This window comes from Elephas maximus, chromosome 1 (genome assembly GCF_024166365.1).
Source record: "Elephas maximus indicus isolate mEleMax1 chromosome 1, mEleMax1 primary haplotype, whole genome shotgun sequence".
In the NCBI taxonomy this organism is placed as follows: Eukaryota; Metazoa; Chordata; class Mammalia; order Proboscidea; family Elephantidae; genus Elephas; species Elephas maximus.
In genome coordinates this window covers 173304898-173328995 of record NC_064819.1, presented here as the reverse complement: position 1 = coordinate 173328995, position 24098 = coordinate 173304898, and the positions used below count along the sequence as shown (strand labels likewise).

Sequence of the window (24098 nt, the reverse complement as noted above, 5' to 3'; positions counted from 1 at the left end):
GTACAATGTTGTCTCCTAAAATAGTGTACAGTTAGCCAGTAGCAGGAGGGGTACGGGTGGGGTTGTTGGTTGTTGTTTTTTTTTTTTTTTCCAAGCTACATATATCAACTTTTTTTTCTAAATTTCCAATTTTACTAGCCATTCTCCAAATGGCTGCTTATAAACTACTATACCAAACAAGCTAATAAAGACAGGGCCATTCAAGCTCTATAATCAGATATAAAAGATTTGCAAACAATTGGAGATCTTATAATTAATATTCAGTGATATCAGAATTAGCATTTAGTACTCTATACAGAAAAACTATAATATTTCATAAATTATGTAATAATGAACAAATCCTTTCAAAAACTGTTTTCACTGTGCTAAAGTAACATTCTAGACTTGTGGTAAGTATGTTATTCTTACAAGTAGTTCGCAGTTATTCTTGAAGGCAAGCCTTGGAGTTTCCTTAGCATAGTGCTGCTGGGGAAAATTTTCAGCATGTCCATCTTCATCTCTAGCCTGAAGGGAAATATAATGGCCTATTTAGGGACTTACAAATAATGGAAGAAAAAAAAAGCTAAAAGCATAACAGCTCAGATCATTAAACAAACGGGAATCCAGAAATAACAACATTATTAAGAAGCTTGTTTAAATACGCAGTACGCCTTTTAGATATCAAAACTTGGGATTTATTTTTTCTTTACATAGTTTAGTTTGAACATGCACATTCATTGTGGTGTAATATTTAGAACAATATGAGACAAACCAAAATCAAATAATTTTGTTGGAAATTACCACCGCTTTGTGTGACTTTCATTGCACATTTAGGATTATATGACATACATACGTGTTTAAACTTTTTGGCATGCTTAAGCAATCCTAGATAATGCACTTTAAAAAAATTCTAATAGCAAGGCCATACGAAAAGCAATTTGCATAGTTATATTTTGCATTATAATACTATCAGAGAGAAACTGATTCCTCTCCACTTTTAAATAAAGATCTGAAAGGAGCGATGATCTAATAAAAACAATGATTCTTCAATCAAATGCAGTAAAAAATATATATTTAATTAAGAAGCTGCATTAAAAGTTACTGGTGATTTTGATCTACACTGTTAATTAAGAAAGCTGAAGTTTAAATGGAGACATGAACAGAACCCATTAGCAATACCACTTGCATACAGTCTTGTCTTTCTAGTCTCCATCCATTTCCGGTTTGAAGTCGGAGAGAAGGGAGAGGTAGGTGAAAGGAGGCGTGTCCGAAGCACACTCATTAAACCATTCATTTGGGTGACACTGGCACTCTGCCCTGCTCTCAGTTCATCTTAGCCCTAACTGCTCTCTCTCCTGGTCTCCTGAAATTCACAGCTGAGCTGTCTCCCTCACATATGGCTTGCATATAATTATGCATATTCCATTTTGCACTGCATTAAAATGATGAGCTCTTGGCTCCCTGCCAGCTGATTTTAAAAAGCCCCAGTGAACTAGGAAAAAGGAGAGAAACACAGGGACAGCCGCATAGGAAGCAGCAGGTAGTTCTGTCTGCTGTCTCTTTAGATAAAATGTATGTCTAGCACAAAGGGAACAGCTGAGAACTACCTGTTGTGGTGTATGGATTGAGGGGGAGAAAACAATGAGCATACGTCGGTGGCTCAGCAATGACAGCACCGGTGTATTGTTTCTCCTTTAATGGAGTGAAATCTGCCCGCCGACAAATGTCACTCAGAGCTCCCTGGCTATGGCACTGCAGATTCTCATTGTAGAAAGGTATCCCTATTTTGTACGTTTCAGAATGTATAGCTTGTTTTTAATAAAGGCTTCTGCTACTTATTGCAGGAGGAAACTGGATGGCATTTGGAAGTGGAATGTCATGCTCATTAATATTTGGGTTAAGAGAAGTTTGTGGGGGAGGAGATTGCTTTGTTTTGGCTTCATTTTTGAGATTTATGAACATCCCCAGGACTTGGTGAGCTTTTAAAAATGTATTTATTGTGGTAAGTATATAGGTAACAAAACATTTGCTGTTTTAACACTGGTGCCTTTTTATTGTGCCTTTTCCTTCTATCTAATAAATCAGAGTAAGATAAAAATGCAGTCATAGGCTTGGGCTATGTAGTGACAGAGAGAAAAAGTATAAGCTTTACTAGTGTTCAATGAAATCAGTTCTGCTTGGCAGCTACATCAGGGCCTAAGTTAATATAGCCTAAATGGGACCAATTTTAAACCCCAGCTGGTAGAGGTAGCAGTGGAGTGTATAAATAAGAGATAGCCCTGAGAAAGTAGTAAGAAACCAATGGGCAGCAACAATGTTAAATTCGTCCTAACTGAATTTTAAGCTACTCTGCGAGGTATAGGTCCCTTGAGGGCAGGGCCCAATGTATTTCATCTTTCTTACTCTGCCATGTCCAGTACCTTACTTTTAGTTGGTACTTAGTAAACATTTCAGTAGATAGTTAACTAGAACCTACTATAAACATTTCTGTATAAAATACCACCTCAAAATATGTTAAACTTTGGAGTGGGTTTATCATATTCACGATACACTATGATACATATGCTTGGAAACACTTTGCGTATAGTTTACAAGGGCTACTATTTACATATGTACGCCTATATTCAATATATATCTTGTGTATAAATATTCATAAGGTAGAATATGTTTATTATACATGTACTACGTATACACATTCATACACACCAGATGCCCGGGGATATTTTCAACATTAGTGACAAAAATACATTCATTCCACTTACATATAAGGTGATCACAATGGTTTTTTATGCCTTTAAAGAACAAAAAAAAATTCCATTATCTAAGATTTGTATGTGCTTCCTCAAAGGAGCTCTTATATAAAGCCTCATAATTTATGAGGTTAAATAAAACAGCAGTGGAAGAGGAAGGGGAGGGGGATCGGGAGATAAGAAAATGGAGAGAGAAAGCCAGAAACTTGTTTCTTTACTGAGCTGTAGTTTTGCCTCTGCATCAAACTCTCATAGGCCTGAGAATGGCCACCCTTCTGACAGCCAGCCTGACTCCAGAATCCAAGAAATTCCATCCTCCGGCCATTCGCTGTGTTTCCACCACATGCCACAGAAATGGAAAGCACTTAATGTGCAAGGAAACCCAACACCCTCACCCTCATGCTCACATGTGTGTGCATTCACACACACACACACCTCTTGCCAGAGTAATCCCTTTTGCATTCTTAAGTGTTTTAATGTAAAATTTTAAATTCTTATTACAGGAGTAAATGAAATTAAGTGCATTCATCTAAGGCAGTAGTTCTCTACCCTGGCTGCATATTGGAATCTTCTGGGATGATTTGTTAAACATGCTGGCGCCTGATTCCTCCCCCTCTCCCTTCCAAGATTCTGATTTAATTGGTCCAGGTGGGGCCTGGATATGGACAGCTTTTAAAAAGCTCTTGGATGATGGTAATGTACAGGCAGTTTTGAGAACCATTGATATAAGCATAGTTCCTACAGGTATCAAGGGTAGGCCCCTGGCATAGTTGGCTGAATGTTCTCTAACCAGATCCCAGGCCCATGGGAGTAAAGCACTATCCAAGGAAGATATAAGATGTAACTCCTAAGATGCATCTTATTCTAAAGATTCAAGAGATTAGATGACTAGCTGCATGTGGGCAAAAAATTAAATTTTTTTTTTCCTGGAGCTTCTGGTATGACAAATAATCTTGGAAGAAATACTATACCACTTCCTCAAAAAGGCCTTCCCTAACCGCTCTGGTCAAGTCAAATATTTCTCTTATGGGTTCCCTTAGCACTCTATCCTCTCTTTCATAGACTTGACGCAGTTGCTACCTTACAATCATTGGTGGGATTTTTGTCTCTCCCACTAGACTGCAAGCTTCTTAAGAGTAAGGATGGTGCCTGGTTTGCTCACCATTGTATCTTCAGCCCCAGCATTGTGCCTGGTGTATAGCAGGTGCTCAATAAATATCTGTTGAATGAATGAATGAGTAATATCCTTGGAACTACACTGGCCACTTACTGAGGGTGTGTGATATGATCTCTATAAGTCACCAGAGCTTTCTAAATGCTAGCATCACGATTACATACTCTAGGCCCCTCTCCTTCTCTGTGTGTAAACTTCCCAGCAATCATCCTGTGGATCCATTGTCTCTCCATTAAAGGCTTTTCTTCATAGTCTGGGTCAACCCCACTAGGGTTATTGTTCTGTACCACCTCAGAGTACCCCCAGTTCAGCCTGGGGGCTTGTTAACTATCTCCTGCCACAAAAGCAGAAAAGGCAACAGGATAAATGGCCCTTAAGGCTTTTAACACCTTTTCAAAGTGGCTGCAGAGAAGGAAGCTTTTGTCTAGGTCCCAGACAGAAATTGGAGGTCCTCCTGCCCTTCTTGCCAGAACCTGAGCCCAGCCCTACAAATCATAAGGGAGGAGAGCCACTTGGTTACAGGACAGGTTCTAGAGCCCAGCACCAGTCTTGGCTCTGGCCTGGGCTAGGGCAAGTTGCTTTACCCTTCTGTTGTTTAGCTGTCATCTGTAAAATGGAGAGAACCAAAACAGGACCCACCTTGTAAGGTTGTAGTAAGGATTAAATAAGTTAACAAAGCTCTTTGGTCCCTGCCTCGTACCCAGTAAGTGATCTGTAAGAATGAGCCTTACATCATTCCACAGCAACTTGAGACAATGTTAGACAAGATCCATAGGAACTTCCTTATACTACATGTAGAAACATTTTAGAACATTTTATAACCTCTTATATACTGAAGTTAGTGTCTTATTCTGTATCATTTGGGGTGCCAGGCAGTGACATAACAAGGGGAGTGGGCAAAGGAGAAATATGCAAACAATGAAACTGTTTACAATCACTGACCTAGTAATAACATAATGCAGACCAATCTTAAGCCAGTTTTATTATTGTTCTTGAATTCTTTACACACAGTGTATTCTCTAATTGTCTGTCTTGGGGAAGACCAGCTTGGTATCCACTTGGGCCAGGGGACCTGTGTTGATGTCTGATTCTCTTCTGGAGTGACAGAAGAGACAACTTGGATGGAAGACTGAATGTCGAGACACTTTGTGATGAACTAGCTCTCTCTGTGTGTCTTATTGTCAACAGCTTTATTCTGACTAATGTGTTAGATACTTATGTCAACTATGGGAAGGAGTAAGTGGGAGAATATTTTTTGCATTTGACTACAAATGTGATTGTCAGACTGAAAGTGCATTTTTGACCTATTATTCCGAGAAACCTTCCCTTCTTGCCATAAAATAGAAACAAAAATAAAAATTCTTCAGTTACACCACAAGGAGATGTCCCCATTTTGCTGACAGTCATGCACCTAGTTCTCATGCCATGCCTAGCATTTGAATAAATATTAGGTTGTATGAGAAACTTGGACTACTTACTCCTTTGCTTCAAAAATGTCTGGCTTAAAAACTTTCTCTTCCCCTGTGAATCACCACTAATTCACTTCTTTTATTTTGATTCTCATGTACAGCAAACTTTAGTTCTTTTTCAAAGAATTCACTTCTTCATTCAAGCCAAAGCCTTGACGTCATTTGAGCAAGATCAGTATTCCTTCTCTGGAGGACACCTTTAGAAAAGTAGAACATTCCGGAAACAGCTCCACCTGCCTACCCCAGAGAAGTGCGATGTTTCTGGCTCAATAACTAAGAATGAAAAGGTTAATACTGTTGCCATTTAAGTGGAAAGATAATTAGGCTTTGGAGCTAATACCTCCCTGTGATGGTTGGGAGTTTACACCTCTGTGTCACTGTGATTTCAGAATTCCTCTGGAAAACAAGAAAAGGTTTTTGCCTGGAATCAGAGCTGAGGAGAGCACTGCAGAGCTTCCAGACTTAGCTTTCCAAGGCTGCAGCAGATGTAGCACATGTCAGCTCACACATGTGGTGTCATTACTAGACTTGGGAACATCAAAAATAGTGCATTTCAAAGTTGCGGTAATAAGTTTAGAGATGAATAGTTGGAGAGGGGAAAAAAGGGAAACATTAATTTTGTATTTTATAACTCATATTTTTGAACCAGAGTAATGGAATGTCTTTTAAAAATTCAAAATAAAAGCTTGGGGACAACTCAGGAAATTCTTATAATTTCACTTTCTGATATTCTGTTTCTGTTCCATCCTCTTTTCTCAAATGCATATACACAATCTCTTGAGGAAGCTCAGAGAGAAATAAACGGCAGCCCACACACAGCCTCAGTGTGTTGTGAATGTCTTTGTGAACTTGACATGAAAGTCCATCCAGCTTCTGTGCCCTTCAGAGAATAGCTGCCTAGAAGCTTGGTTAAGCCAGTCCTGGTCCCTGGCTGGAATAACTTAGGGAGACTTATATAGAGTAGCTCCCTGCTTGCCCTTGAGTTACTGCTCACATCACCTCAGTAGCCCAGTTCCTTGTGACCGAATCCCCAATTCCATTCAACTGGGTCCCCTTCCTGTACCCCATTTTCTCAGAAACTAGACTTCTGCTCTCCTCTTCCACTTCTCCTGGCAAATTCTTATGCATCCTTTAAGCCTCTGCCCAGATTACAGCTCCTTTAGGAAGTCATTCTCTTTGTCCTAAACTGGTCTCTGTACCCTTCTCTGTGTCCCTGAATGTTTCCTTTCCATCTATTGCATTGTATTATCGCCATTGGTGTGTTTGCCTCCCCATTCACCTGTGAGGTCCCTGAGTGCAGAAATTGCATCCTATTTAGCTGCTTACCTCCAGAGCCTGGTTTAGTGCCTGGCTTATTATAAGGGCTCCATAGATGGTGAATGAATGAATGATTGAATGGGTTCCTATCCTTTAAGCCTTTATTTCAGTGACTGGACATTCTGCTTTGCACTCCAGTCCTCAGCAGTTAAGTTTCATGCCCCTGAACCTTATAGGTTCACCTCCATGCCTGAGTCCCAGCAGGGTTCTGCCAGAGCTTTGTAATCACCTGCCTCACACCTGGACCATCACTGACTAGTCCATGAACTTCTGCCCAATACTGTCCCTCCCCCTTGATTAGCCACCGGAGTCTCAGTCTCACTTCAGTTCTTGTATTCAATTTAGACTTTGGCCAATAACCCTTTTGCTCCACGTATTTCTCTCCTCCCCTCCCTACCGGACTGATCTTTTGGTCTTTGCCTAACCAATTCTCATCCCCAAAGGTCCATTCCCAGCCCAGAATCTTGCTCCCTGTTTCTGACAGCTCACTCTTTCCCTGTGGCCCAGGGCAGTCTGGGACTCCTTGGTGTAAGTCATCTTGGTTATGACTCATGTCTTACCTTCCCTATCAGACTGGAAACTCCTTGAGGGCAGAGGTTATATATTATGTATGAAGCTCTGCAATGCTCAGTTTTGCTTAATAATCCTGCAAATGTATGCTGAATGGATTCATTAACCTTTAGCTCTTTCTTAAGACAAGTCTCAGAAGTGTTGTTTGTCTCCATTCCAAACTGCCTCACTCTACAAATGGACACCCCTTAAGTATGTGTTGCTTCTATGCAAATACTCAAGTCTCTAAACAGATCACAGACAGCTGCAAGGCTTGCTTAACAGACTGGGTGTGCAGGCAGCTCAGGTGGGGAGCTTTCTCCTGGACAGGGGACTCCCACCTGCATCAGGCTCGCTCTCTGGAGATACTCCAGGAACCAGGAAACATCAACCTCCGGACTCAGGCATCTGCTCAATTGATGGAACTACTAATCTTCGCATCAGGACCCTTACCCTCCCTTTCATCTGCTCATCGTTGAAGACTGACTAGAAGACTGACGGTGGGGATGCCTGCAGTTGTGCCATTTTGCTTTGTTCTTTTAATAAAATGTGTTTAAATTCCCATTGAATGAGTAGGCAGAGGGAGAAGCTATTTCCCAGTGAAGTTCCTGCTAATTCTCCACCCCTGCCAACTGGCAAATGGAAGCTCTTTTCTCCATACCTCTTCGGGCTCCTCTGACAGTTCACACACTTCTGATGGATGAGGTGTACTTACTTGCAGCAGCTATTTTTTTTCATTCCATGGAAACCTTTATATATATCGTAAATTTTTAATAGCCAATTTGGAATCTTCAAAGAATAACGGTAACAAATATGCAACATGAAGATAATGTGAATCGAATCATGTTTATGGCTTCTAGGAGCATCTCCTTAAATGATGTCAGGTCAGAGCCGCTCGGGGCTGCTGTGAGGAAGTGAGGCTACTGGGCTGATCTCCTCCTGATTAATGGCCCCCCTTACTCAGGGGCCCTAATGGATTGCATGACAGTTACAGCAAGAGATTCCACACGGCTGAAATATAGCTACCACATAAACTAAAATATATTATACGTGTTCCAGCACATTCCAGCTGTTGTCTGAAGTAATCAGAGTGGTTGCTAAGCGGTTTTGAAGAGCTCTGTTTTGGCTTTTTATTTTTTAAATCTATTTTTCCTGTATTGGACAGATGACCCTTTTGGATTTATCTTGTACTGCTCTTCGTCAGATCCCCTGGGTGTCTTTGTTTGGGAAGAACTGTTATTTCAAAATGTCTGCAGGTAAGGCCCAGTAGCTGGGGCATGCGTCCCCTTCTTCCCTGTCTGCTACAGCCACACTATCACACCCCAAGCAGTTTCTGATTGTTCCGGGACCCTTAATCCACCATGGATTATCCAGCTCCCAACTGCTTCCCTCCCCCACCTCCCGTCTCCGCCCACCACCTGCCTTTTGGCTTTTCCACTATTCATTTGAATCTATTACCCTGGGACCCAAGAGGGGGAACAAAAGGCAGGGGAACACAAATTATTCTACTTTGTTACTGGTTAGTGCTCATAAAATACTCAAATAATTGGCCAAATCTAGACATTTCAGATAGTCCTTTTATTCTTGTTCTCTGAAATCACTAGGCAGAAGGGTTGGACTCATATCTTTATATGCAGACCTCATGATGCGACTGAGAAATTAGAGAAAAGAGCAACAGGAAAGGGCAGGAAACGGACTCCAGGACCCCATGCGTGACGCTAAAAATGATCCAGTTGCTATGGAGGAGATTCACTCTCTACAGGAAGTCTCCCCAGAAATAACCCAGCCTCAAATGAGATTAGGAAACACACTACTAACCAGATTAAGATACCGCTCTGGATATTATCAGGGATTAATAATAACAGCTAACATTTCTATAGCTCTTATGTATGCACCAGACACTGTCTGAAGTGCTTTACACACATCAGCACATTTCATACACACACACATTGATGAGGTTCATACTATCATTATCCCCACTTAATACGAGGAAACTGAGGCACAGAGAGGCTACGGCATTCATGAAAAATCACACACCTAACAAGCGACGGAATAGGAATCAAGCCCAAACAATCTAGCTCCAGAGTTCCTACTCTACACTCTGATGATTTACTGTCTCTATGGTAGTTTTTTTTTTTTTTTTTTTATGGTAGTGGCAAAAGTAACCCAGTGTGGAATAATTTGACAACACTGATGTCATTAAATTGAAATATATATATATATATGGGAGTTTTCCATAATTCTTTGTTTTAACTTTCCAAGATTGACTACTCCAAGGAAATTGTGAAGAGAGGGTGTTTAATAACAAATGTAACAGAAGGGGGGTGGTCTGCAAAGAGCTGAGGAAAAAACAGGTGAAAGCAAGCACGTGTCACTAGGTCTTTGGTACAGCCTGGTGGAGCTGGGACTTCAAATGTATAAAATCAGTCCTTAAAACAAACCAACCTCTTTACCTGATTCTTACTAAGTAACTTTCCGATCATTGATTATAACACCTAGACCCCTCAATACCAGGAAGGACATGGCCTACAGAGTAGCTCAGCTATTCAGACCCTTTAGCAATTTCCCTTGCGAATTTCTAAAAGCATCAGAAACATTATATTTTGTTTTTATTAATCCCTCAGATGATGCTGTACAGATTATACAGGAGTTTGGGCATTTTATCTTATTTTATCCTAGTATTCTGGTAGACAAATGCAGATTGTGACTTCAGTTGACATGAATCAGTTCATCAAAGCAGTGGACACCCTTGGATGAACTGATGAAACTGAGTCCCTGGACTTCCTTTGATGAGAAACAAGCCTGGATTCTGGTGATTCTTCAACACAGGAGAGGCTGTGCGAGCTAAAGCCTACTTCTCCAGCCTCTGCTCAATACCACAACACTCTCCATTATCAGCAGTAACTGAGACAGAGCTACAGTAATGCAGCCCTGATCAGGTTGATGGTTAATTAGCTCAGCTGGTGGAAGCACGATGCAAGAGGCTTGGGTCATGGTCCTGGGTGGGTTAGCTTGTCTGTGTCACAGTCACAGAACACGGCTTCCATCACAACCTGTCATATCGCATGCATACGGGTCTTGGCAAAGAGGGAATGGACACTGGAAAACACACAAGAGGATGTGGATGAATCACTGCACATTCCTCACTACTTCTGGGAGAAATAATTCAAAGAACATACCCTGGTGATGGTGGTCATGAATACCTATGAGTCACAAACCAAAACCAGTGGCATCCTTGAATTAGCTTCTAATTCTGAGGGTCAAGGACTATCAATTCTGAAACAGTAGCAATACTTATCAAAGACGTGATGTCACAATTGTTATTTGCAATAATTCTCCTTGTTCAAGGGTCCAGTGTTCAGGCCAATTTAACTTTCTTTTCTTGCACCAGCAACCACAGAAACGCCACAGTCAGGGTCTAGATATGACAGGTTGCCTGCCTCTTCTTTGGAGCATTCATTTGCTAAGCCTCATTCCTCCCATCCCTTGGGTGCCCATCAACCAACAAAGAAGACCAATGCCCAAGGCTGTTCTCAGGAATCAGCCTATACTGGTTCCCCACTAGCTCCGGCTTTGAGCCCACTCCCACACCACTCCCAGCTTTCAACCCACACCCTGTCTCTGGTCCTACCTTGGGCCCTTTGGCTTGTGCATTTGGGCTGCCTGGAGCTGACTGACCAATGGACACAGCCATGGACCAGCCACTCTGGTCCCTCCATTCTGGACAGCCACAGGCAGGTATCTGCCTTGGTCACTGCTCTGGCCTGGGGTAGTTTTACAGAGTGAGTATCCATAATGGTGCTCAAAATATTAATTTGTCTTAAAGACAAGATTTCTTTAGGAAGAAAATTGAGTATTGTGCTGTGTTAGTAAAGGTCTAAAATAGGTCTGAACATGAAGAAGAAAGACTAGGACTAGGAGCGAAATCCTGCCTTTAATTGTGCACTGTCCACTCAAATGTTCTAACCAACATGCAGGATGCTGTGATTTATGCCAGTGGACGTGGGCAAAGGAAGAGGACAGGGTGACACATCCATTCACTCTGCCCCCTGGGTCTTTCAGAGTGTGAAGTCCGGACATGATTCTGAACAGGATGTTCCTGCTGACAGAGCTTCAGTTACCAGCCGTGTGCCACTTCATGGAGGCACCATCAGGCTTAAAGGGGAACTAAGTCGAAATTACCCTCTTTCTAAACCCAGGACCAACCAGCCTCTCTGAGGAGCCAAATGCAAACATGGCAGCAAAGGGGCTTCATAAATGATGACCTTTGCTCAAAAGACACTCTCTGGAGTCTTAATTTTAAATTTCAACCCTTGCAGATGATGAACAGAAGTAATAAAAGGTGGGATTGTGGCATGTTTAAACAGGGGATGCTCGTTTGAGCAGAATTTGACTGGGGTTGAGGGAAGGGCCTGTTGAAACTAACAGCTGAGTGTCAAGTTAAGGCCCATTTCTGGGTGACAACTTGCTCAGCTGACACTTGCTCCTCTGCCACCCTTTTAAAAAAATTATTACATTCCCGGGAGGCATATTTTGAGGTCAAAGCCCAGGTGCAGAAAGATATAAAGTGACCTGGGTTTCCATATCCTCTCCCTCTTTAGTATGCTTGAGAACAACAAGATGTGGTGCTTCCCAGCATAGAGAGCAGCCCTGACCTCCTGTTTGCTCCATTCCCTCCCTCACCCAACATTTCTGTTACAAAAATTCCCAAACTATTCCAGTTCCTCTGGACATTGGTATTTCAAGTGCCTGTTGTAGCTCCAGACATGAGATGATTAGGAGCCCCTCTGGAAGGAGGCTCCCAGATTGCAGACTGGACTCCACTGGAAAGGATATCACCACTTCCAGCACATTCTAACTCTATGACTGCTTCACAGAGCTGTCACCAGGCAAAGGAAGAAAACGCAATATCTAATCACTTAGACAATAACAATAAGATTTAACATGTGTTCTGGGCCAGACACTGCGCTAAGCATTTTACAGACTTCAGCTCATTAAAGCCCCCCGAACCTTTATGAGGTCTATATTACTATACCACTCCCATTTGCCGGTGAGGAAACACAAGTGTAGAGAAGTTAAGCAATGTGCCCAAGCCTACAGAGCTGATAAAAGGCACTGTTGGAATATGAACACAGGTGTGGTGACACCAAGGATGGTCTGTGAACCCCACACCACACTGGCTCTTCCATAGGAGAGAGCAGTCAGCAGAGGCAGCTTGGCTGACGACGAGCAACAGGAACTGTGTGCATATTACTAGAAGGTAGAGAAGGCACAGAAGGTACAGGTCCTTGTGAAGAGAAAGAAAGATCTTGCCCTCTGGTGTCTCCCTTTCGTGGTGAAGCACTGATGCCCAACGCAGCTCAAGTGGAGTGGTGGTCAAGGGAGCCAGCACCTCACCAAGGGGCTGAAGGCAGCACAGGCGACAAGAACACAGCCAAAAGCTGAGCAGAACTAAACCCCAAGCCCACCAGGATGGAAGGGAATGGTCTCTCCATGTACCCTGCACTTGAGGTGTGCATCAGAGAAGAGGGAAAAGTGGGAGGAGATGCAGGATGGCAACTGCAGATGGAACGGGGAATTGTTCTGAGAGTCGTGTACATCAGCTTGAGAAACCATGCATAGAGATGAGGAAAAAGGCAGCCCCCAGGCTGGCAGACTTCTCACTAGAGGGCCTGCTCATTTTGAAATCCCTCATATTTTTTAGTTCCACGTGTGCACCCCGCAGACTAAAGATTATGGAATTCCAACATGAGAGTGAGAGCCTGAATCTCTTCTTAGATATCCAGAGGGACTAAAACACATCCTCAAGGACAAAAAATTCTGGATCCATAAACTAGTTGTGGTTCTTGCTTAATCACGGAGTGGAGAACTGCTATAGCTTGATGTGGAAAACAGTACAAGGGGAGTAAGAATTATCACTTGACGTAATTATTACTAATATTAAACCTGTTGCTATTATGTCAATTTCAACTCATAGCGAACCCACGGGACAGATTAGAACTTCCCCCACAGGGTTTGCAAGACTGTAAATCTTTATAGAAGCTGACTGTTGCATCTTTCTCCTGCAGAACAGCTGATGGGTTCAAACCACCAACCTTTCGGTTAGCAGCCAAGCACTTAACCACTGTACCACTGGGGCTCCATTACTAATATTAGCCTCCCTTTATTAATAAAAGCAAGTACTATTTACATGTAATCAAGTGATTTGGTATAGAAAACAGAGAAATTCCATTCATTTCTTTTCTTTAAAAAAAAAAAAAAAAAACCCATTGCTGTCGAGTTGATTCTGACTCATAGCAACCCTATAGGGCAGATTAGAACTGCCTCATAGGGTTTCTAAAGAGTGCCTGGTGAATTCAAACTGCCGACCTTCTGGTTAGCAGCTATAGCTCTTAATAAAAATGTTTTGTTCAATTCCATAAACTATAGGCTACTCTGCTTGATAATTATACCAAACCTCTATATGTGCAACTGGGACCTCACAGAGAACAGACAGCAATGACCACAGCACTTCCATAATTTCTTCCCTAGGTCTCCATCCATCCACTTATTCATTCATTCATTCATGTGCCCAGTAGTAGTAGGCAACTGAACTAAGTCCTAAAATGAATTGCATTTAGCCCACATATTCAACATATTTTAATATTTTAAGTTCAGTGATTACCAAATGATTCCTTGCCAAGGTCTAACCACACAAAATTTGGAGTGTTAAATATCATACATTTACATCCTAATTATGATTTAGGTTTTTAAGTAACTATAATAAAAGTAAACTATAAAAGGCAAGGAGTAAATATTCTGGCAGGCAGACAAGAATTATGAGGACAGTCAAAAGCAAGCAAAAAACAAGAGCAGATTTTAAAGGACTGAGAGGGTCCATGTGCCACTTGGTTGAGGGTGTTAGTACAGAAAGGGGTTAGGTGCTACCCCTGATCAGGAGGGGGCATAAATACCAGCAAAATGTTACAGAGATTAAATAAGGCAAGTCACATGCCCCACTAAATGCCCGGCACAGAGTGAGTACTCAATATATGGCCGTTACTTAAATTTCACAAACCTACTTTCTTTTCTGAGAAGACAAAAAGCTCAGCTGGAAGGAAGGCAATAGGGGCTCAGCATCTTTTCTTGTCATTAGAGTCTTGGTAAAATTAAATCGTGTGCAACTATAGAGCATTCTCAGGAGCCAGAGGCAAATGCCAATCAGAAGATACTGGCAAAGGTTTGAGGATTCTAGAAATGCATAAACACACCCACTATCAGAATCCTAACTTTTTACACAATCTGGATACAATTGATACTTACAATTTCTATCTCCCTTCCACCATCTGACTACGCATATCCCTTTCTGTAAATAAGGTTCCCTTTTATTTTCTTGTCATCTCTTTATCTTCTTATAACTTTCCTGAGTAGCATCTGCCTCAACAAATATTCCACACTCACCGAACAGCTTCCACGTAAGCAGCCCGGGTTTCCTGGGTACTGCTATATGTTCAATTCCCCAGCCTTCACCAAAGTAAAGGCCTAACTGTACCAAAGTCCTCAACCAAGATTTTACTGTTAGTCCCTTTGTTACCATTTACGTCATCGCCCTTTATTCCTGATTATCCAGCTACTTAACTTTATCCTGTATAAACTTTGTTTCCAGCTCAATAACAGAGGCCACCTCTATCATTTGCAGATTTAAGCACCCAGCACACATTCAGGATACTCCTCATGCTCTCTTTCCAGGCAGAATGGCTTCACCAACGACAGAGAGCAGCACAGAAAATAGAGGGAGAATTTCTGAATAATTTGACATTTGGTTCATATTTTCAGAAAATGTGCAGATTAGTGGGTATTTTTTCTAATTTGAAAGGCTAAGGCCTTTTTTTTTTTAGCTAAATGTTGCAGCATTTGTGAAGCCTTTCCTCATTTTAGAATTCAGTTCAAAATTTTTGTTTTTGAGTTTTGTTCTTTTTTAATGTGCTCACCTCCATCTTTCTGATATCTCATCTCTGCTTTGCAATCTTTAGACATGACTGCACACCTGGTAATCTCTTCTCCCTGAGTGATATCCCTCCTTCCTCAGTCACCTGTGCAACCTGAAAAAGCTAGCTTTTATTTTACTGATTTATTTCATCTTAAGGTAAAATTTCCCCCTTATAGGAGACATTTTCATTTCTATTTCTGTCCACTCCCGTGCCTTGTCACGAGAAGCTGCTCTACAGGTACCATCACAGGTAATGCTCATTTGTTTCTTTATGTTACATCTTGCCCTCCTGTGCTATAGGATATACTGTCTACAAAGACATAATCAAAATGAAAATGTATTAGCTTAGATTAGCATCTGTAGCAGCAGGTCCTATAAATGATATAGACAAGGCAGTAGCTATAATGTTTGTCTCATTTCAAGGTAAAAATGAAAAATGACATCTTTGATGGAGAAGACTCCACGGAGACCTGGGTAGAAATGCAGTCTGCTCCTCTGCTCACAGACAGCTCTCTTCCCATCATATGGCTGACAGGTGTGTAATCATGTTCCTTAGTCACAGTTTGTGTTAAAATAACCAATTACCAAATGAATGAGAATTGAGCGCCAGTGTGACTGTCACCACCATTCCAAAGTAATGATGTGTCATCCAAAGCACAGAGTTTAAGGGGAGGCTCTTACTGGGCTTCTCCAAGCATCTCAGGGTACTCTCCAAAGCAGCTAGAAGCCTTTCCCATTCTACAATGAATTTGCAAAAATGCAGGGTGTTTCTCCTCTGGCCCCGCCCTTCAGTAATGAAGATGTCAACAGGGCCATCCTGATGGTCAGTCAGGTTTCCTGGGCAACTCGGTGTTCCTATCATTTCCTGTCCTTGACTTTTCCAGAACACATCACCCTCACCTCTCATCTAGCACTCAATGGCACAGCTGTCTCTCTGCCCACCCAGATTTCCATGTGAACAGGGCAGTATTTGCCATCAGCCTACTCCTTCCCCTGTGGTGTACATTACCTTCCACCAGTCCCCACGGTGACAAAGGAGAATGCTGAAACCCAAGAGCCCTGCCATTCCAAGTATGTCCCAGATCCATGAGTCAGGAGAGGCATGGTAGCATACAGGTAGCCTATGGAGCCACATGTTACTCTGTGTCATGGGCATATTCAAGAGCAGTAAATCCTTTAGCCTTCATGAAAGTCCTAGACACAAAAATTCAATTTTCTATTGACCCAAAAGTTATTTGTTACCTTTTTGGGAGAGAAAGCCCACATATCACTCAAAGAAAATATACAGAGTTGAGATATCAGCTTACTTAAATAATACCACTGTTGTTACATGGACCTTCATCAAATACAGATGTACCCCCTTCTGTTTGGCCAACCCACCCTGCTGCAGGACCTGTGGGTGGAGAAGCCCTGCCTCCCAGACAGTGGCTTTAAGAGGACTTGAGAGACAGGTGAGGGAAGTCACTGCCCTATGGCTTTGCTTCCCACCTGTAAAGCAGGGCTGGTACTTGTACTCACACTGAGTTGAACGGGAGAGTGTTTGTAACCACCATATAACACTGATAAAGTAGATTAAAAAAAGATTTTGAGTCTACTGACATCTTTAAAGTTTTCAATAAAGCCAAAGGAGGTAAAGGGTTCAAATTTTGGGCAGCAAATAACAGATAACCTGTTATTAACTTATTATTAATAACATAAAATTAATCTGAAAAAAAGTTAATCTGAAGAATCTCTGGATTTTTTTTTTTTTTTTTTAAGACTAAACAATACAGAGTAAGAGATTCAAAGATGTGAGTGGAAAGTACGATTCTTTTATTTCCCTCACCTTTTTTCTCCCTTATCATGAAAGATTTCCACTGTAAGTTTACCTAGAAAGACCAGACCAGGGTTACTTTCCTATAAAAAGGCTTGGTAGGCTATACCTTGTGTAAGATGAAGGACAATAAATGTTTAGGAGGAAGGAAAAAAACAGCTGGTTTTCCCCTCCCGTCATTCCTCTGTTACTGATGAGTTTTTAACCACAGGCTTGTCACCGTCATTAGCATAAATGCTAATTACCCCCTCTCCTCTAGCACTGGAAACCCTGGTGGCATAGTGGTTAAGTGCTCTGGCTGCTGAACAAAGGGTCAGCAGTTCGAATCTGCCAGGTGCTTCTTGGAAACTCTATGGGGCAGTCCTACTCTGTCCCATAGGGTCGCTATGAGTTGGAATCAACTTGACGGCACTGGGTTTTTGCCTCTGGCACTCCTACTGGAAGGGCAATAGAGACCCCACATTCGCCTTAACAATGGCTGGCATTCTGGGTCAAGGCTGAGGGTAAAGGCTGCATAAAGGTACGTGGGAGCAGGGGAGTGTTTTCAGTGGTAGAATTCTTACCTTCCATGAGGGAGACCCAGGTCCCATTCCCAACCAATGCCCTTCATGCTCAGCCACTACTGGTCGATAAGTAAGTAGAGGCTTGCATGTTGCTATGCAACTGCACGTTGCTATGATGCTGAACAGGTTTCAATGGAGCTTACAGGCTAAAACAGACTAGGAAGAAAAGTCTGCCAATCTACTTCCCAAAATCAGCCAATGAAAATCCTATGGATTACAACAATCTGATCCGCGACCCATCACAGAGGTGGTGCAGAACTAGGCAGCACTTCATTCAATTGTACATGAGGTCGCCATAAATCAGGGGTTGACTCCACAGTCACCAACAACAACAACAGAGGTAAGTAGAAAGCCATGTGAAAGATGAGCTGAAAAGGGGGACAAAAATGGAGGTGCTGCTGAAAGCAAGGGTCCCCTTTCAAGGTGAGGACTGGTGCTGCATTACGGATAGGATCTCTCCTCCACTTATTCATGTGCTCCTGGCAATTTTGGCAGTGGCACCTCGAGTGAAAAGCACACTACTTCGCACATATGGTGGAAAGAATCTTGTGCATCAGTTGAATGCATACTGTACTACGTACACATTCTGTTTTCTCTCCGGGCCCAGCCGTGCTGCAAACGCTTACCAATTGCGAAGCCTTCTGTGCAGTAAAAATACGGACAGGAGAAGCTAGACTGTGACTTATGAGATGTGACACTAGCCAAAAAAGCCAAAGTAACTAAAATTTAAGGCATGTGCTTCACATTCATTCCAACAAAGGCAGCTAGGCGAGGTGGGAACTCAGAGTCAGCACTTCCCTCATTTCGCTTCATCCTGGGGTTTCAGGCCCAGGGAGCAGGCTTCGCTTTCACCTGTACAATGTCCTCTGGGAAGCTCTGCCTGTATCCTTTGCTTCTCTATTCTTGGGAATGTTTGAAAATTACGTGGAAACACAATTTCAGTGACGTTTCTCAGGTTTAGCTTGGTAGGGGATAGGGATGAAATTGTCACTTTTGTCCTCTTCCTCTGAGGTCTTCAGAATACCATCCTGCAATGGGATGCTACTGCCCTTAGCAAGGCACTGGCATCATTTTCACTTCCTAAGTTTTCTAGAAGCAAAATGTGATCCTACTCAGCGCTCAGAGCTCCCTGTATACTTGGGATGCAAAAGGGGCAAAGTGGTGGATTGTTCTGACCTTTCTTCTTTTCCTGATTTGTAAAATAACTTTTAAAACAACTGTCCCCTAGTTTGGTAGACAGACATAAAAATACTTTCTCACTTCAAATCACGGATCTTCCTTTCTTTTCTATTAACCTTGTATCTGACCAGGAAAAAAGTGTGAGAGGTTAAAGATTTCATTAATAACTGAAGACAGGTTTTATAGGGGTCAATGCATTAAGGTTTTCATTGCTCATTTCAGCCTAATGAGAATGGAAAGTTCTCCTTGTAACAAGAATGAAGACCAGAGATGTAGCCAGGTGCTTCAACAGAAGAAGAATTAGAATATGGAATTTTGGACAAAATACTGACTGCTTTTCAGCTTAAAGTATAAAAGGAAGAGAGCAGGGGGAACCCAGAGTAATGCCCAGTGGTGTCCCCACTATCTGCTGGCAGCTCCTTCTTATTCAAGAACACATCTCTGCCCTTCTACCTCTTGTGTCTGGTGCAAGATGAGAAGTTGAAAAGGAGCAGCAGACTTAATAACCTAATTTATTCTGTGTGCAGAATTCATGATTTAGTTTCCCTGTTATTTAGAATCATATCTTCTCACAAATGTTAGGAGTGACGGAAGTTAACCCCAAACTGGTGAGAAGTTTTGAGTTGCCTGAGGCATGCTTTGGCTCATTTGAGTCAGTTGTTCATTTTCAATATGGTTTTAGATTGTTGAATTTCTAGAAACAATAAAATACATATTTAAAAGATGGTGTTTTGTAAGGACTCCACAGGCAACTTCATCACATCTCCCACAGTTCAGCAGAATAAGTATCCAGGTTTATTCTTCTTTGTTTTGTAGCTTCTTTCTTTTTATTATGAGTTAAAATATACTGAAAATATAATAAAGTCAGTAACTGGAAATAGCTCTTACCACCTAACTATATCTATTAATAACAGCTAACAACAACATTAAAATAGTCTACGATAATTATTGCTGATACAAATGAAATTTTTAACGGAGATTTCTAAGCAGCATATATAAACTAAAAAAAAACTCTTTGCCATTGAGTCAATTCTGACTCATGGTGACTCCATGTGTTACAAAGTAGAACTGAGCTCCATAGGGTTTTCTTGGTTGTAATCTTTATGGAAGCATACTGCCAGGCCTTTCTTCTGTGGCACCACTGTGTGGGTTCGAACCACCAACCTTTCTGTGAGTAGCTGAGAGCAAACTGTTTGTTCCACCTAGGGACCTTAAATATAAACCGAAAGGAAAGAAATATCACATACTTGGATAAATCCCCCACGTTTCTAAAGCGGACCTTTTTTTTTTTTTCTGATGTATATGCATATATATATATTTTTAATAATTTTTATTGTGCTTTAAGTGAAAGTTTACAAATCAACTCAGTCTCTCACATAAAAACTTATATACACCTTGCTCCCCCCCTAGAAAAAATATACCTTGCTACATATTCCCCATTACTCTCCCCCTATGAGTCAGCCCGCTCCCTCCTTCCACTCTCTCTTTTCATGCCCATTTTGCCGACTCCTAAGCCCCTCTACCCTCCCATTTCCCCTCCAGGCAGGAGATGCCAACATAGTCTCAAGTGTCCACCTGATCCAAGTAGCTCATGCCTCACCAGCATCCCTCTCCAACCCACTGTCCAGTCCAATCCATGTCTGACGAGTTGGCTTCAGGAATGGTTCCTGTCCTGGGTCAACAGAAAGTCTGGGGGCCATGACCACCGGGGTCGTTCTAGTCTCAGTCAGACCATTAAGTCTGGTTTTCTATGAGAATTTGGGGTCTGCATCCCACTGTTCTTCTGTTCCCTCAGGGATTTTCTGTTGTGTTCCCTGTCAGGACAGTCATCGGTTATTGCCAGGCACCATCTAATTCTTCTGGTCTCAGGATGATGTAGTCTCTGGTTTATGTAGCCCTTTCTGTCTCTTGGGCTTGTAATTACCTTGAGTCCTTGGTGTTCTTCACTTTCCTTTGATTCAGGTGGGTTGAGACTCATTGATGCATCTTAGATGGCCACTTGCTAGCGTTTAAGACTCCAGTCACCACTCTTCAAAGCGGGATGCAGAATGTAAAATGGACCTTTTAACAAGATCACAAGGGAGCTAGCCAGTTGAGTTTAAATATTGCTGCTCCTTGCATGTGACGCTCTCAAGCCAGAAAAGCCCCAGCTAGGGGAGATTCTCTGGGCTACTTTTAGAGTCTGTTTTCTAGTTCTCCCTTTCTAAGCTCCTTTGCATGCCAGGCCTCCCAGGACAAAGACACACCTTCAGCATCACAGCTTACCATTATATGAGCAGAACCTTTTTGTACTATGGCCTTTCTCAATCAAGAAACTTCCTCAAAGTCTTAGGCATTTCAAGTACTATTATTTTGTATAATCAAAATACCTTCACATTTTACTAACCAAATTCTGAGGTTGGATTGGATTTTAATACAGAGTTTATTCAATCATTAACCAAGGCTCCTCCTAGAGGAATTTCTTCCAGTTTTCTGAATTAATTTTATTTCATCTCATAGAATGTCAACTATAAGAACTATAAGAAAGAGATACATAAGATTGGTCCCTTCTCTCGAAGAGTTTTCTATCTGGTTAAGAAGATTGGACATCTACACATTAAAGTAAAAATATAAGTAGCAGATGCTTGTGTGCCCTGCCATCCAAGGTGGTGGGAGAGAGCCATCCTCTTAGGTGGGAGTGGTCAAGAAGAGACAGGATTTTAGCTGAGTTCCTGGGTGGTGCAAACAGTTAACATGCTCAGCTGCTGCTGAAAAGTTGGAGGATCAAGTCTACCCAGAGGTACCTCAGAAGGAAGGCCCCGTGAGCTACTTCTGAAAAATTTAACCACTGAAAAGTCTATGGAACATGGTTCTACTCTGACACACATGAGCTCACCATAAGTTGTAATCAACTTCACAGCAACTAAAAACCAAAAAAGCCGAACCCATCACTAGTCGATTTCAGCTCATAGTGACCCTACAGGACAAAGCAGAACTGCCCCATGGGGTTTCAAAGGAGTAACTGGTAGATTTGAACTGCAGACCTTTTGGTTAGCAGCCAAGCCCTTAATCACTGCACCACCAGGGCTCCTCACAGGCAACTGGTACTGGTAATATTTCAGTAGGGATTTTTAGACATTTTTATGGGCCCGCACAACTTTCAATTTCACACTTAAAGAGTAAAAGGAGGAAAATGTGTTCTGGACTTTGGATCAGAACACAAATTAAGTTATAACTTATTAAATCCTAAACTTCTACCACTCCCAATGTGCCCCCTGCTATTTCTTATCTGCGTCTAATCCTGGTCAGTTTTTCCTTTCTTCTTTATTATGTGAATAGGCCATGCATGAGAAAGTGAACCTTCTAAAACAAGACAGACTCAGAGCTTTGGATCGCCCTTCATGCCTCATACAGTGGCTTGGCACAAGTGAGTGTTCAATGAATATTGGCACTAGAGACATCTATTCAGGGGTCTGCCTGCCACAAGCCCCTTCTAAAGAACTGTATGGCCATGTTTTGTACCACATGACCAGTCATAGCTGATTGAACCAAGGATGGGCACAGAACCCAAGGGCAGTGACAACATACAGTGTCCAGCAACCCATGATGCGCTCCTTGCAAAAGATGAACTGATTCAATCAGATTTCCTCTCTCAGGAGCATGAACTAGAATATATCAAGAGACTGTAGCAGAAAATGATGGGCGTTCAACAGACAGGTCAAGATGTTGAGTGACACTGGAGAGGCCATGATGGAGTTGTACATATTGAAGTGATGAGTACCAGGAATGATGAAGAAGAAGAGAACTCTGGTCAACAGGAAGAAAAACACGGAGCAGAGAGCCAGAGAATATCAGAGCTACCATGAGAGAAGAAGAGGTGGAGAGAAGCCAAGCCCCAAAGTTGCCTCAGTTCTCACTGCTTCCTCGTTCCAGTTTCAGCCCCCTTTTCCTAAAGACTTGGCTAAAATAGACAGGAACATCTTCTGTCTTCAATTTAACTCCACTCTCTTTCATTTCAAAGGTCTTGATGCTTGTTTTCTCTCTGTCCCATGGTAGAGAACGGAAGTGGCTACTGCATATGAAAGGAGCCTCAGAGTAAACAAACATGAGGATTCTAAAACCATCAAGTATCTCATCACAAACCTCTACTATTTGCTGAGTCAGGTGGGCTGAGCACTGCATTAAATCTTAGAAAAGGGTGAGAATGTTTTTTGTTTTCCTTTCTTGTTTTGCAGGAGAAGACAGTAGTGTTAACAAGCCAAACTAGGTTGCCCATTTTCCTTCTTCACCTGAAATCACAACTAAATGTGTGGAGTAGACAATGCTGTCTGTTTGGTTAATAGTGGAGTCTGAGCGGATTCTATTTTTGATGGAAAATCAGCCGATTAGTCCACGGCCTTTCGCCCTTCAGGGCGTCTGTCATTTCTAATTTCTGAGAGTGGCAGATGTCAGCTCCCTTGGCAAGGGACAATTTTTAAAAATCTGTTTGTACATATAAGCTGACACAGAGCTGAAATCCACTGGGGTAAAGAACAAGATTATGCTTGAAGCAACTGGAGAACATGGTTTCAACTGCTTCTCCTGCACAGTGGGGGTGGGATGAGCTGGCTACTAGGATGTCTTCCCACTCGGATTTCCTTTATTTCCATTTTGCATAATGTTCCAGGTTACAGTTGTGGAAGGTGCAGAGACTGGCCGATTATTCTGAATTCTCAAATTGACTTTTAGGTTCAGATAGATTTTTCAGTTTCTCTGGCTCTGCACTAACACCTAGAGATTCTACGATTTAATAGAATCCTGAGTTTTTTTGTTGTTGTTTGTGTGTTTTTTAGTTAACATTATTTATGCACTCTACTTTTCTCTGGATACCTCCACATCTACAGCCAAAGTCCAGGAAAGCACTAAGGAGTAGAAAGTCACTCTCTAGAGCTCTACCTCCTCTCATCAGGTTCCACCATCCTCAGTCCACAGAGACTTGGTTCCAATCCCAGCCAATGAGCCCTGGGAACCTGGAATAGGCCCACATCACCCTCTACCCAGGTGATAAAATGGAAATGGAATCAGTTTTAGGCCCATCACTTTGGATATCTGAATTTTCATGTTTATCTCTATCTCTAATGAACACACACATACCATCTAGCAGCCATCCAACCTGGGTCGGCCCTTTTGCACCTGTCTTGCACTGGATCTGGAGAACCCAGCAAGGGAAGGGGTGGGGAAGGGTAGAGCTCTCTATCATGATAGAGGCTATGAGGCCATATGGCCTTGGCCAGACTGGACCTCCAAGTCAGCCTTGTACAAACAGATTCTAAAGCAGATCAAGACAGAGAGGAGTTCTGTGAGATCCAGCAGAGACT

The 24098-nt window shown here is 42.1% G+C and overlaps 1 protein-coding gene across 2 annotated transcripts in view; it reads right to left on the bottom strand.

The window, feature by feature from the left end:
- SOBP (sine oculis binding protein homolog) overlaps positions 1-24098 on the bottom strand; it is a 188371-nt gene that overhangs the window by 76449 nt on the left and 87824 nt on the right. Inside the window, exon 5 of one of the 2 annotated variants that reach the window (XM_049895212.1) lies at positions 409-504. The exons of the other annotated variant lie outside the window; for it this stretch is intronic. Coding sequence (XP_049751169.1) covers positions 409-504 — 96 coding nt within the window. The remainder of the gene's footprint in view (positions 1-408; positions 505-24098) is intronic. 2 annotated transcript variants of the gene reach the window in all.